We start from the raw sequence: 16,783 nt of genomic DNA, 5'->3' as shown, positions 1-16,783 counted from the left end.
ATTTACTTAACAACCAAAATGGCACAAGATAGTTTATCTTGTTTTCAGAGAAAAATAAACTTAATTCAAAGGGAAATCAAGTTTATTTTTATTACCCCATTGGCAGATTATTTTCTTATAAGATTCTTGTCAGATTCCTCTGAAAACAAGACAATTTTTCTTGTCAAGTAAATATATCTTGTTTCAAGAATATTTATACATTTTTACTGGAAAACAAGATGAAAATTATTTTTTGCAGTGTTGAACTCGTTTATTTAATAACTTAGTGTCCATTGTGATAATATTTTGCAGTGTTATGGAAGTCGATATCTTTGATATTTACTTTAGTCACTATTGTTACAGACGTTATTCATGGAGATCTCAAGAATAAAAAGGGCTTTGACTTGTGTTATTCGTTCATATTAGGGCTGTCAAAGTAAAACGTTGAACACGTTAATTTTTCTTTATCGCAATTAAAGCAATTACCGTTAATAAAGTATAAACCAGCATATACACTGGTCAGAAAAGGGCGGAACCTTTTCAATGTGTCCGCCGGTGTCATTACACTGTCGCACATACCACAAAACACACACACAAAGCCATGACAGAGATCAAATGATTGGGAAAGGAGCTCTTAATGCTATTTGTTGTACAAAACATGCCCAGATGGGACTTGTGACAGAAATCAAGTATTTTTCAGCCTGTGTAATTACCACAAAAGCACGTCAAGTCTTAACTGTCATGAAAATGCAGAACGAGATGTTTTTTTGCAAGCGCTTTTCATGTGGAGTTTAAAGCGGAGCTTGATATCATGAATATGGCTTCATGAGGATGAGAGTTTGAGAGATTTAATGTGCATTGCAATGAATAGTTCTTTCAAATAGTCAACCTCCCTCTTAGACTTAGACTTTTAAAGCAAAACATTTAATGTTACTTGAATTTGTGCTATTTTAGTGCATTTCTATCTATATACTCTGGAAGGCTATGTTTGGAAAATGTTAATAAAGCATTATTGTTACATATTGTTTTGTTTTCTTTCCTGAGAAGGAAATTTTTACATGAAATTAAGTATATATAGATTATTACTTTCAAAATCTGTGATTAATCAGGATTAACTATGAAAAAAATTGCCACTAATCGCGATTAAAACATTTTATCGACTGACAGCACTAGTTCATATAGACAGTATTCAATCTGCTCCTGTAAGCTGTTGTATGACCAGGACAATTTAAGAGTCACATCTATAAGTAAATACAGATGTCAATCCCAAACACTGACTGTGTGAACGTAGCCTAACTCAGTGCTGTCAGTTCCCCTGCTGTCCAGTCCATATGATTTCACACTCTCACATTATGATTTCACAGCTTAAAATGTACGCTCTCTTGCTTTCTCTGTGCTTCTCTCTTTATTTGTATCCATTTCCTTCCACAGGAGGAATAATAGAGGCCTATCCTCCCTCAGACAGTGTGACATGTCTGACAGTGGATCTGTTGGTGGAGCCAGGAGGAGATGTACGCATGCTGTCCTGTGGAGATCAACTGCGTGGGGCCAGTGGCTTGGAAGTGGTGGGCTGCACCATGCCCCAAACTTCCATCTGTCCTGATGTCCTCCACTCAATCTGCACTCGTGTGGGCCAGGCCTGCCAGCAGCGCTCCATCATGGGCCACCTCTCCCTGGATCTAGTCACCTTTCTGGAGCCCAGCAACCTAGAGCAGCAGGTTAGAGAGCCAACTCAGTACTCAGTCTTGAAGTCAATGCTCAGCAATGTCACCTATATTGGTGTAGATGTAATTGTACTTTCATGTAAGAACATCTTAAACCCCACAGTATGGTCAATTTTTGCTTTCTCTGAATTATAATTCATATAGTAAGAATTTATAATAACTTTAATTAAGAAGTCATTAATGCAGTGGCCCCGAAAACTATGTGGACACTTTTGGAATTTCATTACATTAGATAACACCATATTAAACCAAGTGGTATCTACAAACAAATGATGCTTGACCTTTTTTGTTTTGTATATAATGCTTAACAAATCATTAGTTTGTGTACATTCAAATGGAAATATATGATAATAAATAGGATACATCAAAGTGTCATGACATTTCTATTTAAATGTTCATTAACTAGTGATCTGGTAAGCATTATATAGTGTGGTGGAGCCTTTGCAGTGAACATTTGGTAGATGTTTTTATCCTAAGCAACTTACAGGGCATTGAAAGTATACATTTTATCAATAGGTGTGTTCCCTGGGAATCAAACCCATGATCTTGGCATTGTTAACACCATGCTCTTCCATTTGAGCTACAGAAACAATGGCAACACTCAGCTCCTTCTGTTTCATCAAACAAGATCTCTCAGAAACAAGTTGACCCTTAAATGTCAATGGTGTGTTTTACAGCTCTATGAAAACAGAGTCTTTTGTGTTAAGACGTTGTTGAGATGGGATCTGATATGTGTTCTATCAGAGCTTGTTTCACTGCTCTTACCCTGCTAGTGCGAGTGCTCAATCTACTGGTCAGGCCTCTTATTGGGATGTTTTAAGATCACTGCTATAGGATCCCCTTAGGAGCTGTACAGATGAGAGAGTGACCAGGGGAGAGAGGGGCTAATGTGCCAAAAGGCTATCTAATAAACTGTCAGGTCTTATTGTGTCAATAAACTAATTCCCCTTTTAAGGCCTTGCCCCATGACCTTACAACACCCCTTCTATGTACTGGTGCCAGACAAAAGGTCAGGCTGTAGTGTCCTTTCCTCAGACGTTGGGGTTCTTGGTCATTGTCGTAAACCTTGGTGGGAGATTGAATGCTTTCTCTGCCCAGATTACTGTTTATATTCTCAAGTCAATACAAATGCCAACATTTGGCTTTGGTACTTGTCAGATTTTGCAATTCCTAGTCTGCAGAAACTACTGTTCAGTTGGAAGGTACATTGAGTAGAAATTTATTGTCCAGAGGATCTATGCACTAGTGGTTGACCGATATGGGTATTTCAATGACCGATGCAGATGCTATCTAGATAGCAGGGAGCAAATATTATACGCTCACTGAGCACTTTATTAGGAATACCTGTACACCTACTTATTCATGCAATTACCTATCAGCCAATCGTGTGGCAGCAGTGCAAAGCATAAAATTGTGCAGGTACGGGTCAGGAGCTTCAGTTAATTTTCACATCAACCATTAGAATTGGGAAAGAAATGTGATCTCAGTGATTTCGACCATGGCATGATTGTTAGTGCCAGATGGGCTGGTTTGAGTATTTCTGTAACTGCTGATCTCCTGGGAGTTTCACGCTCAACAGTCTCTAGAGTTTACTCAGAATGGTGCCAAAAACAAAAAACTTCCAGTGAAGCAGTTCTGCAGACGAAAACGCCTTGTTGATGAGAGACGTCAAGGGAGAATGGCCATACTGGTTTGAGCTGACAGAAAAGCTACGGTAACTCAGACAACCACTCTGTACAACTGTAGTGAGCAGAATAGCATCTCAGAATGCACAACATGTTGAACCTTGAGGCGGATGGACCATGTCAGGCACTTTATTAGGACCATAGTGTTCCTAATATAGTGCTCAGTGAGAGTACAATGTAATGAAAACAAATGGGATGTAATGTACACAACTGCTGAAATGTGATTAAAGGGATAGTTCACCCAAAAGACTGTTATCTGCAAATGTCAATAATCTCAAAATAGTCAAAAAGTCTGGCCGACTATCACTACTATGTACTGTAAAAAGTGTTATAAGTTGTTACCTTAAAAGGGCTATTTACACCTGACCAGACCCTTAAAAAGGACTTCCATTGGTGTAAACCAGTGTAGTCAGGTTGATTCACATATTTTGGAATTCAGTAAAACCAGTTAATTTAGATGTTTTCACATGAAGCACATTTATGAAAAACAATTTTACAGTGCAAAGCCACTCCTAACAGTAGGAGGCTAACTTGCATTCCATGCATTGCAGTGCACTGCTATTTGCCTTGCATCTCTGCCAAAGTACATGACAACTGAAAAATATCTGTGCATTGGGGAAAATGGGAGGGGGTATTTCTAATGTATAACAAAAGTGTATAAAAAAAATGTATAAAAAACTAGGCAACATGATGCATAATTCATTATGTACTTTGATTTTTATCAATGATCCCTGCTGGCAGGCCTCAGATTGAAATATATCTGGTCTCATTGGTCTTTTTAATGGTCCAATACTACCTAGTGCCACTAGAGGGTGGCAGAACACACTTGCATTATATTTCCTGTGTCTGGCACTATTGCAAAAAATGAGCTTCTCTCTGAGCATTTGTTGTTTAATGTTGGAAGGCCGAGACCTTTTTTAACTTTTAAAAAACCTTTAACCTGTTTTTAGGCAGACGTCATTTACTTAACATAGATGCTGACAGCCAGTTGAGATGCCTCCTCCACGAGTCAGTGGTTGATTTTTGCAACTCTGGTACACATCTTGTGGCCTTGTATTGAATTATGCACATTATGGTGGAGATATCAGAAAACAAGTCCTCTTACAACACGTTTCAGATAAGACCTACATGCCTACTTATCAAGCTGACATGGAAACTGTATGTCTACATACTGTAGAATGAAATGCTATGGACAGATATATTTTCAAATGAATGTCCCACACTGTTGTTTTAATCATTGACTCAGTTGGCATGCTGTGATTTTAAAATAGTGTATTGACTTTGGAAGGCAGAGAACCCCTGCATTTTGAGATAAATTACTTATTGAGGTGGAATCTACTCTTATACGTATAATTTTACACTTGAATCTAATATAGTCTACAGATAGAATAGCTTTTATTCCAGCAAATGAAAGTAATTCATACATTCTTCTGATTGAATAGCACCAGGTTTCTGTATATTGTGGATTCACTGGATGAATTTGATTCAACGTGCATTATTGAGAATAAACTGCATGCACAATTAAAATCGACAAAAGGAATTCAGATGGATAAATCCAAACATTACTGTCCCATCTCTCCTGACACAGAGACAGACAGATCAACCAGACTAGTGCTAACCTGCCTCTATTTAAACATCAATTTACATTCAAACCTGTTGCTAAAAGCAGTCTGTATTTTGTATGTGAGGGGGAGAGCTGGGTCTCATGTGTTTGCCCTTGCAGGTTTGCCTCACATTGTGTGCGGAGGGAGGCTCAGCTGCAAGATTGCAGTTTTTAATGAAAGTGAAGGGGCTATAGAAGACAGGTACAATCTGGGCGTATATATCAAGCGCCTTTGTTAAGGTTGACAATGAAGCAGGCTTGTCTGATTCTACAGTCCGGCTAAATGGTCCCACCTATCCCACAAGCACAGGTATTAACTATGGACAGGAGGCACTACTGGATGAATTCAGCTCTATACTGAGATTTCCTGTAAGCTGGGACACTCCTGAATCATGCATACACAGGTCATCTGCACTTGATCCTTTTACAAGGGTTTATTTCTGACATGGGTTTATATCTTTACTGTTGCTTAGTTTTTAAAAGAGCTTTAAAATGGTTATTTATAGAGCCACGTTTTGTATTAAATACTTTTGTCGCTAGATACTGGCAGAAAAAAGAAATGCTTTTAATGATCACATAAGAGGGCATAATAAAATACTGTATTTTCTCTTTCACAATTACATCACTGACAGTAATGATTCTTTCAAGATGAAATATGTACATGTAATTGCAGATTATATAAATAAGCCTTTATTTCCTTTCTTTTTTTTATAGTCTTTTTTATATACTGAAAGTAATTAGTGCTTTCAGTTGTATTAAAGTCAGTGAAAGAGAAGCAATCCAGTTCATCGTATCTCAGGTGAGTGAACGTTGGTTAGAGCATGATACTGTGATCAGAAAGTGATTTCAGCAGCCGGCCGCCATTTTCATTTGCTGGCAGGAGCATTTAGGTTGACAAATACGGACGACAGGAGAGTCAACCAACTGCCACTTAGTTATTAACAACTCCTTCATTGGTGATTTATTTGCCACTTTTTGAAGAAAGGGCATAGCTATTAGATTATTATCAGGGAAAATTAGCCCTGTTTAAGCATAAGGCCACGACTGGGCCTGACCCCTTAATATCCTTATAATGATGCCATTAACCATACAGATGTGAAGAGTCTCCAGTTGGGCTTTAGACACAGTGTGTTACTCTCTCTCTCTCTCTCTCTCTCTCTCTCTCTCTCTCTCTCTCTCTTTTCTCTCTTTCTCTATTTCCCTCTCACATTCACACACTCAAAGTCTGTTGAGTCTGATTGTGAACTCTGGTTGTTACCTGCAAATACACCACATTTAAAAAATATTTTCCATCTTATGAAAAAAAATGTATCTTCTTCTCTTCCATTAATTATTTCAGTGTTATTGCACTGAAATACTAAAAGGCACTGAATTAAGTAAGGAAAAGTGTGCAGTCATCAGGTAATGTTTGCCAAATAATACGCAACAGTGTGATCAGGACCTTTCCTTGTAGGCAGCAGCTAAGTGCAAATAGCGATAGATGCTTTGTACACTAAGTGTACATAGCAACTAAAAGCATCTTCTTTGCACTGAAGTGTAAATAGTATTAGATGCTATTTACACCCGGTGCAAATAGTGACAGATACTATTTACACCCCTAATTAAATACTAACATACAGTATAGTGGCATCACTGCAGTGTGTTTATTGTGTTTATTTAGAGTCCCACTGACACCCTACAACAGCCCCTACCCCTAAACCTAACCTTACAAAAATTAAACTTGGTTTTACTACAGTAACCATAGTATCGGCATGGTATTTTATAGAAAAATAATAGTTACCAAAAAATTAAACATGATTACTATATTAACACAATATTACTGTAGTAACACCATGGTGAATTGCATTAAAATTATGGTTTCTGCCAAAAAACAAGGTTACTACAATATTACCATAGTAAAACCATGGTCAGTTTTACTGGGATCAAACCTTTCTCTCAACTCCCCGAACTCCACCGTGACTTCACTGCGAGGAAATTAACCCTTTAATACTTCACATAATAATGAATAAAAATGAATATTAAGGAAATATTAAGAGTGGAGACAAGAAACAGGATGGGAAAAAGGCAGATTAGAACCCGGGTCGTCCACACGAGAAAAGCACATCCACACCAACGTTACACCCCATGCCACTGCAGTGACACTAGTGTGCACAGTTAGTCTTCAATTTTTGTTTTTCCACCAGACTATTGGAGTGCAAATAGCGGTGCTGTGTGGCAGGTGCTATATACGCCAAGTGCAAATAGTCACTCTGTTTCTTGTATGACCCTCAAGGATTTTTTATTTATTTTTTTGGCAATAATGTCTGGTTGACTGTACATTATCTTGCTTATTACACAGCTACTAACCAAATAATTTAATGGACATGACATTTTGAAATTATTTTATTATGTGAATTGAAAAAGGCCACTGATTTATACGAGAGACATTGAACAAGCACAACTGTACAATAATCAATAATCAAAACAGTTTAGCAATCTTAATACAAAAATATTTTACTGCAGAGTGCTGTAATTGACCATTTAGAATCAAGTAGAGAGTCGTGTAATAGCTAATGATAATAAACTAAGCTATCGTTGTAACATGTTTTAAACAGTAATTGGTGCATCTTTCCTATTTTAAATGAACAGCAATGACAGGTGTTTTATTTTTTTTTCTGTAGGCTGAAAATAACTTGTGTTGATTCATGTGTTGGATCTCTTGTCTCTGTGTACACTGGGTTGTATATAGGTATGGGCTATTGATCTTGACCTGGGCTACAGTAACCAGCTGGCCATGACCGAGCTGATGCTCATGATGACAGGGGGAACACTGGACTGCCGCACAAGTAAATTGGAGGTTCCTCCTCCAGTCAAAGAGGTGAAACCTTCTGTGCGCCAGGCGAGGGTAAAGAGCAAAGCTGTAAGAATCACTTATTTCAACTTAAAGATCCACTAACAGTATTGCCATTAGGAAAACATGATTATAACACACTGGTTGAAATATATATTTCAATATACTGAAAAAATGCTACTAAATATATGTTATTACATTTTATTTTTCACATATTCAGCATTTTATTTTGGAATAGTCCAGTAACAGCCTTAAAGGGATAGTAAATTAAAATTCTCATTTACTCACCGTCCTGCCATCCCAGTTGTTTATGACTTTCTTTCTTCTGTTGAACACAAATAAAGATTTTTAGAAGAATATCTCAGCTCTGTTGGTCCTTTCAATGCAAGTGAATTGTGACAAGAAATCTGAAGGTCCAAAAAGCAGAAAAAAAGCAGCATAAAAGTAATCCATCAGACTCCAGTGGTTAAATCCATATATTCAAAAGCGATATATGTGTGGGTGAGAAAAAGATCAATATTTAAGTCCTTTTTTACTATAAATCTCCACTTTCAATTTTACTTTCACATCTGAAAGTAACATGTGGTGCCTGTTTAGCTTCACTTTCACATCTGAAAGTGAAAGTGGAGATTTATAGTAAAGAAAGGACTTAAATATTGATCTGTTTCTTACCCACACCTATCATATCACTTTTGAAGACGTGTATTTATCCACTGGAGTCATATGGTTACTTTTCTCTGCTCTTTGGACCTTCAGATTTCTGAAAATTGCTTTTGTGAAACCCCTTTTGCAACTCATTTTACTACCATAATACAGTATATTCAATAAGAAAAAATTTCAATTTTTCAGTTGGTTGGAGGGGTGCATTTGAAAAGTATGTAGGATTTGTGAAATCAGCCAAAATAGAAAATCGTTTCAGAGGCGGAGCAAGTTACTACATTTTGATAAAAAAATTCTGAAGATAAACATTTATTTTATTTGGAATTGTGTGCACTGATGAATTGTGCACAATTAGACCAGAAACTTGCATTGAGAAAGTAAATAGGGTCAATTTTGATTAAATGTTGACTTTAAACCACAAAAATCCCATTATCCAGAATGTATTCTCTGAGACCGGACCAGAGAGCAATAAGAGAGTCCTTTGCTGAATATTATCCTGATAAATCACAGCATCCATAAAGATCGACTAGCTAAGCTTTGTTGTTTTATTTTTGTTAAATACAACTAAACACTGTAATTACGCATCCGACCTGATTGGTGTTTAGATGCTGAATTCATTATCATTTTGATAGATGAGCCTAAATAATCAACCCATAAATAATGCATACCTTATTCATTATGCATGTGCATGCATGCCTGAGCACCTCATCAACCTGATGCCAGCCCCTAAACAAAAGACTTTCTTTATTAGCAGCACACCAGAGTTTACGCTTGTTAATCTGCGACTTGTATTATTTTATCAAACATTCATTTAGTTTGTATGTGGCTACGGTATGTCGCCTCCGCTTCGGCCATCATTTAGTCCTGGAATATTACAAACACAATTAAATCCCTGCAGGAAAGGCTTTTTATTGTTGTTTGAGGATAGTGTGTTTGACAGTTGAAACAGAGTTCCATAGAAGAGAATTACTCATCCCCTGCGGACTGTGAGAGGGCTTTACCCTCTGTTTCATTTCTGTCACTGAGAATGTGCCTCATCCCTGCTATGAGTCCTGTGAGCCCTGCCACTCTTAACTAATCAGCTCCTGTGGCATTCTTTTAGACACATCTTTTATCTGCTGTGTCTGCGAGCATTGTTTTAGAGGAAACCTCTCTGTTTTCTGTGGTGGTGTAACCTTATGACACAGGACTCAGTCTCCCCATCGCCCAATATGACTGTGAGACTAATATCCCTTTTAGGTGTGGACTTTTAACCTTTCTATTTGTATTTAGCGTGGCTGCAACGCTATCCCCAAGAGGTTGATTTATCATTTAGATGTACTGGTAAAATTTTTAGCAACAGAATAACATGAAATTTGCTGCTTAACCCTCTATGTGCTGTTTGTGTCATTCCTCAGCAAACCTCAGTGACCAGTCGTTTTGCAGTGATGGGCACCCGACTTACTCACACCAATCTTTCTTTGGTATATTATAGAACATTTTTTCTGATGTGCAAAGCACAGGGCATTGGCTATGATGTCAGGGTAAAACCTCTGCTTTCTTCTCATAAATACAATTCAAGTTTTTTTATATCAGAGCAAGTATATTATATTATATACAGCTTTGACTAATGTTTCAGGCAAGGGAAGGCACCGTGTTCGCCCTCCATGACAGCAGAGACAGAAGAAGTCTTGGCATGCTGTGAGTTCCCACAAAAAGTAGACAGACACATTACCCTTATCTTACTCCAGTTGTATTTTCTCTTTCTCTATCTCCATTTCCATTAGAAAAATATCTAGACCTTGAGCACACTCCTAAGAGCAGGTTAAACATTACGTAGTGAATACCTCAACTGAAATGCGTCAGCACACAAAATACTGTCAAGTAGAATTAAAGGCATTCATCACATAAACCCTATACCTATCCCATTGAAGCCCTGCTTTCCACCCTCATTTCTCCCTGAAGAATAGCACTCTCTTTAAGGCTGAGAGTTCTCATTAAGCTCCTTACAGCCCCAGCAGCCAAACAAGGTGATTGTTTTTTTGTTTTTCTCTGATGATGGTTCTGGGGGATCATTAGTAAGCTCGTTTGTTTCTGTGTGTCGTTAACAGAACAATCTCGGAGCATCTCCAGGGAGCTCTGCTGACCTTTGCTCGCAACCTGTCAGTCATTCATCAGGAAATATCAGGCCCAAATATACAAGGAACAAGCAATTTTAAGGTACACTGTTGAACTAACAAATACATCCTTTTTTCTTAACCTACTCCTAAACTAGATGTAATGATCATGGAATTCTCCAAACACCTTAGTTATGAACATGAACAAACTCTATTCAGTTATCATGTGTCATGTTCAGTATATGTAACAAATTAAGATATTAGTCACAATGCATTATAAAAAGTAGTAACCTGCAACCTTGGTAAACTTATTAACCTATGGATCTATTTTTACCTCAGTGTTGGGTATGTAATTAGTTACTGAAATCATATTACTTTTTTGTAAAAAATAAAAAAGTAATGTAACACATTACATTTTAAATTCTTGTAATCAGATTATTTGGAGAACATTAAACACTTTAACATTAAACTGCTTTTTAGAGATAAATCAGTGGAGTTTAGACATAAATTTTGGGAAAAGAATAAAAAAGTATTATTATTAATAATAGTAATAATAATACTGATAATAACAATGATTATACTTTTAGAAATATACTTTATACTTAAATAACCATCACAATGGTAAACACACACACATACACAATAAAACAAAAACAATTATCACTGGACTACACATGTATTTGATGCATAAATAACATTCACAATGGCAAAACACAAATAGAAAAAATACAACCATGAGAAAAGAGCTAATAAAGATATTTCTTTAAGTAAATGAACCCATTTTTACAGCATTGTTCCCTCGACACAGTTGTTTCTCCGCAACATTGTCAACAGACTCTCCAGGCGCGCTCAGGAGAACGTGCACATGCGGCAAGCGCGTTCTCGCTCCAACGTTTGATGGACAGCGACCTCTAGTCACAGATTTCTCTAGGTCACCGATTTTGGCACAACACCGGTAGTACTGAGCACCGACTCTATCCGGTACCAGTGCACAGTATGACTTACACTAGGGATGGGAAGATCGGATCATTTGACTGACTTTGATCTTTGAGTCTCGTTCAGTAAAATGAACAAATCTTTATTCAAGTAATTTCGTTCATTTGAGCAGAATTAAATTTTCAATAGCCAAATCCCCCCCAACACATCTACTCACGCAAACTTTGATTATAGTCCCAATAAGGAAAAAATTATAATGCAGCCAAGGACAAATTATTCGTTCACCTCTGGATTCTTCTTGTCCGAGTCGTTCGTTCTTTTGTCATGTGACAGCTGTATGTGCATAGCGTATATGGCTGTCACATGACAAAAGAACGAACGAACGACTCGGACCAGATGACTCGAGAGGTGAACTAATAATTTCTGTTTCCTGTGTGAGCAATGCGTAGCGTATACGGCTGTCACGTGACAAAAGAACAAATGACTCGGACCAAAAGAGTTGAAAGGTGAACTAATCATTTCAGTTTCCTGTACAGCGCCTATGCGGTTTTCACGTAACAAACGAACGGAGATTGCGCAATGCGCATGCGCGGCCAACACAAAATGAACAAATCACTCTCTGAGACTACTCGTTCTTCTGAGTCACATAAAAGATTTGTTCAAAATGAAGGAATCGTTCATGAACGACCCATCACTAACTTACACACAACATGCTTTCAAATGCTCACAGGCTTATTTGAGTGTGTGCTCTGTTACTGCTTTTACACTGAAATGGACAATTAATCAAATTAAAATCGTGACATGTCCTAGTGTGATTTATAAACCGCTAAAGGCTGCAATCTTAGTGTGGATGAGCTGCGTACTTTAAATAAATCTGACTGCTCATCAACTTGAAACTTAACAGACATTGAGAATCCTTCACGTTGTATCAGATGACAGAGCAGAGCACTAATCCACTGTGAAACACGCAGCACATGTAAACTATATATTTATATAATTAAATCACAGCATTTACACTTTAATCTCAACTCAGCTTTATTCATAAAGCATTTAAAACATCAGAGTTGACCAAAGTGCTTCACAGTATTACAATTTAAAACATAACTTTTCAAAATTACCACACACACAAACACCAGTAATCTAAAATACAAAAACTCCAAAACTGTGTCCTACATTTCATTTGTCAGACTCAAAGGCCAGTGTAAACAGATGAGATTTCAGACGTGACTTTAAAGTCTTCAATGATCACACTGGCCTTGTCCGAACTGTTTATCCGGAAAAGTGAAGCGATTCAAAATAAAATCTAGATGCCTGAAATTGAAGAAATTGAATACAAATATATTAAAACTGTATAGTAAAATGTAATATTCACTGTAATAATAATAATAATAATAATAATTAATCAAAATATCACAAGCTGTTGAATAAAAGTTCAACATGACATGTTGAAAAGTTATATTTTCACTTGTTAAAAGTTTTATGAACTTATTGATTAGACACCATTTTGATGATAATATTAAATTAAACTTTAAAAAATGTTCTGTAAATTTCTGGGAAATAATAATAATTATTAAAATAATTATTAAATAATTAAAAATAACTAAACTGGTGTGTTCAATAGCACATTATAATATTAGCATATTTTTGCTGTTGTATCGAAATTGATATAGAGAACCGTGAAATTTCACTGGTATCGGTACCGACTACTGAAATTTGGTACTGTGACAACATTATATGAGGTATTCATGTATTATAAGTCAAGGCTTTATCTGTGGGAACATTATCTGCAGCTGAATCATTCAAATGACTAACACTTTGGACATTGTCGGACACTGTTTAGTAAATTGGAGGTTCAGCCTGCCACTTCCTAAATTACTGCATTCAACCACTGTTATTTAATTTGATGGAGGAATTCTCATTCAGTGTTCAGAGGCTAAAGGTTGGGATAACTGAAGTCAATATGCTCTGCATATACATATACTGAAGGTCTTCTTTTGTGTGCTTTTATAAGGACCTGATCAAGGACATTGAGGAGGTCCTGGGCATGACCATACAAAACCAAACCAAATCTCAAGAAGAAGAAGAAATAACAGCAGAACAGTCTCATATGCCTCACAAATCAACTCAAAAGGAATCAACATACTTGTAGACTATCACATAGTAGCTCTTACACATTCATTATATTTGCTGTCCCCAAATATTTCAGTAGAATTCAGTTATAGCTGTAATGTGCTTAACATGACATTAAAAAGAGACACATGCATGTATGAACCTGTTTTTTTCTTTCTTTCTTTTTTTTTTCTCTGAGCGGAATTGTCCATGACCTTTTTAGTTGAAACATTTATATTGGAAACAGGATAATTATATTTCAGTTAAGTTACATCTGCCATTCGTAACATTTATCTAGCTCTTTGGTAGAGACTGAACAGGGAACTGTTAGGATATATCTATAAGCTTTCTGACTGAATAAAAGCTAACAAAACTCTAGGAGCATTGGCAACCATGTTTTTTATGTAGCGGGGTACTGTTGTAACAGTTTCATCTGTCCACTGCCTATCACCTTGCATGTTTGCCTGATTTTCTCTGTAACCTTACATCCCAGGATGTCCCAAAATACATTAATTGAATGTAGACAAATCAATAATTACAACAAGCAAAGTTTCCATTCATGGCCATTCAGAAATCATGATTTATTCACAATGAAAGAGTAGTAAAAAACATTAAAATATTACCCCTCAAAACTGATGTTCTCTAATAATTGCTCATCAATGTGGAGAATGTTCTTCAAATTTTCCATGCAGAGAGGATGCTAATGTGAATATGCATACTGAAAATGAAAGTACAAACTTGCATTAGAAGGGAAATATGTGTTTCAGCTGTACACCGTTACAACTGTACTCGGTCTACCCTACTTAACTCTACATTTATTCTAACATTCTACACTGAAAAAGATTTCTAGTATGATTTAATTTTTATTTTGAAAGTTTTTGCACACAGTTTTTCTTATTAAATTTTAATGGTATAAAATTAAGTGAAATCTACTTAACTTCATGAAATAATATTGATTAAAGTGAGTAAATTTAACTTAAACATTTTAGTTAATACAACAACTTTTACTTACAAATCTGATGTACATAAATCTGATGTACACTTAGTTAAACTTAATGAATTTAAAAAAATATATATTTTATTTGAACATCTTCAACGTTGAACTTCTCTTGTACTAATGAATAATCGTACCACATTACAAACAGAAACTTCCTGCAAGTAAGTTTAATACAAGCTATGATGTGTAGTGGACAACATAACTTAATGTAGCATTAATATTTTGGAAATAGTATGCAAAGCTGCGCACGCAGACGTCAACACTTGGTGCACAAAACACGATGACGGTAATAATCAACAGATAATTTTAATCAATCATGAACGGGTAATTTCAAATCAAATCAATCAAATCACTTTATTGTCACTCAACCATATACACAAGTGTGACAGTGGGTGAAAGTCTTGGGTGCAGTTCCGAGCAACATAGCAGTCATGACAGTGATGAGACATATACCAATTTACAATAAACATCAGATTTACACAACACAATTTAAAATCTAATATACACATAATTACACACAACACAATATACAAATAATAATATACAATGTACAGTATACAATACACACAATATAGAATACACAGTATGCAATAAAAATAATGTCTATAAATATGCAGTAAGGTTGTATAGTGGTTGTATTGACATTCAGGCTGTCAGTTGGTAGTCATTTGCCAGTGTGTTGTTAAGAGAGAATATAATTTATGACAGTCCAGTGTGAGATAATAAGATTAATAAAGTGCAGTGCTGATGTATATTGATCGTGAGAGATCAAGAGTTCAAAAGTCTAACTGCTTGGGGGAAGAAGCTGTCATGAAGTCGGCTGGAGCGGGTCCTGATGCTGCGATACCACCTGCCTGATGGTAGCAGTGAGAGCAGCCAATAGCTCGGGTGGCTGGAGTCTCTGATGAGCCTCTGAGCTTTTTTCACACACTGCCTGGTATAGATGTCCTGGAGGGAGGGAAACTCACCTCCGATGATGTGTCTGGCTGTTCGCACTACACTCTGCAGGGCTTTGCTTTTGAGGTTGGTACTGTTGCTGTACCAGGCAGTGATGCAGCCAGTCAAAATGCTCTCTACAGTGCAGGTGTAGAACCGTGTGAGGATGCGGTGGTTCATTCCAAACCTCCTCAGCCGTCTCAGGAAGAAGAGGCGCTGGTGAGCCTTCTTCACAACGGCCTCAGTGTGGATGGACCATGCGAGTTCCTTAGCGATGTGGACACCGAAGTCCACCACAAGCTCCTTGGTCTTGCTGACACTGAGGGAGGGGTTGTGCTCCTGGCACCAGCGTGTCAGAGTGTGCACCTCCTCTCTATAGGCTGTTTCATCATTGTCAGTGATCAGGCCTACCACCGTCGTATCATCAGCGAACTTGATGATGGCATTGGAGCTGTGTGTTGCCACACAGTCATGTGTGTACAGGGAATACAGGAGTGGGCTGAGAACACAGCTCTGTGGGGCTCCAGTATTGAGGGTCAGTGGCGAGGAGATGTTACTGCCCATTCTAACCACCTCTGCCTGACAGGAAGTCCAGGATCCAGCTGCACAGTGAGCTGTTCAAGCTCAGAGTCCGGAGTTTCGCATCAAGTTTGGAGGGCACTATGGTGTTGAATGCTGAGCTGTAGTCCACAAACAGCATTCTAACATATTCCAACATATTGGATATTCCCATATCCCTTTTTCCAAGTGGGAATGAGCAGTGTGTACTGTAACTGCAATAACATCATAAGTGGAGCGGTTGCTTCTGTAAGCAAACTGTAGGGTCCAGTCAGGCAGGCAGCACAGAGCAGATGTGGTCTCTCAAAGCACTTGCTGATGATGGGAGTTAGGGCAACATGACAAGTCATTTAGGCAAGTTTTCTTTTTTTTCTTTTTTTCTTCCCAATTTGGAATGCCCAATGCACTGTAAGTCCTCATGGTGGCAAAGCCTCAATCTGGGTGGCGGAGGACGAATCTCACTTGCCTCCGTGTCTGAGACCGTCAACCCGCACATCTTATCACGTAGCTTGTTGAGCACATTACCGCAGAGACATATTGCATGTGGAGGCTCACGCTATTCTCCGCGATCCACGCGCAACTCACTACGCACCCCACCGACAGCGAACCACGTTATAGCGACCACGAGGAGGTTACCCCATGTGACTCTACCCTCCCTAGCAACCGGGCC

At 37.6% G+C, this 16,783-nt stretch overlaps 1 protein-coding gene and 1 long non-coding RNA gene across 2 annotated transcripts in view; one reads left to right on the top strand and one right to left on the bottom strand.

Annotated features, from left to right (window-relative positions):
* The window catches only part of LOC127455991 (IQ motif-containing protein H-like), a 44,562-nt gene extending 30,624 nt beyond the window's left edge, over positions 1–13,938 (top strand). The window contains exons 16-21 of the mRNA XM_051724244.1: positions 1,411–1,697; positions 7,720–7,890; positions 9,879–10,004; positions 10,100–10,161; positions 10,572–10,680; positions 13,525–13,938. Of these exons, the coding sequence (XP_051580204.1) occupies positions 1,411–1,697; positions 7,720–7,890; positions 9,879–10,004; positions 10,100–10,161; positions 10,572–10,680; positions 13,525–13,662 (893 nt within the window). The 3' untranslated portion in view covers positions 13,663–13,938. The remainder of the gene's footprint in view (positions 1–1,410; positions 1,698–7,719; positions 7,891–9,878; positions 10,005–10,099; positions 10,162–10,571; positions 10,681–13,524) is intronic.
* Positions 7,314–14,341, bottom strand: LOC127456017 (uncharacterized). Its single transcript, XR_007899776.1, has 3 exons — positions 14,246–14,341; positions 8,110–8,146; positions 7,314–7,858 (listed from the first exon to the last, which is right to left on the bottom strand). It is a non-coding gene; the product is annotated as an uncharacterized LOC127456017 (long non-coding RNA).
* Between the last annotated feature and the right edge of the window lie 2,442 nt (positions 14,342–16,783).

Source organism: Myxocyprinus asiaticus, chromosome 18, assembly GCF_019703515.2.
Source record: "Myxocyprinus asiaticus isolate MX2 ecotype Aquarium Trade chromosome 18, UBuf_Myxa_2, whole genome shotgun sequence".
Taxonomy (NCBI): Eukaryota; Metazoa; Chordata; class Actinopteri; order Cypriniformes; family Catostomidae; genus Myxocyprinus; species Myxocyprinus asiaticus.
The sequence above is the reverse complement of the archived record's forward strand: the minus strand, read 5'-3'. Positions and strand labels throughout refer to the sequence as shown.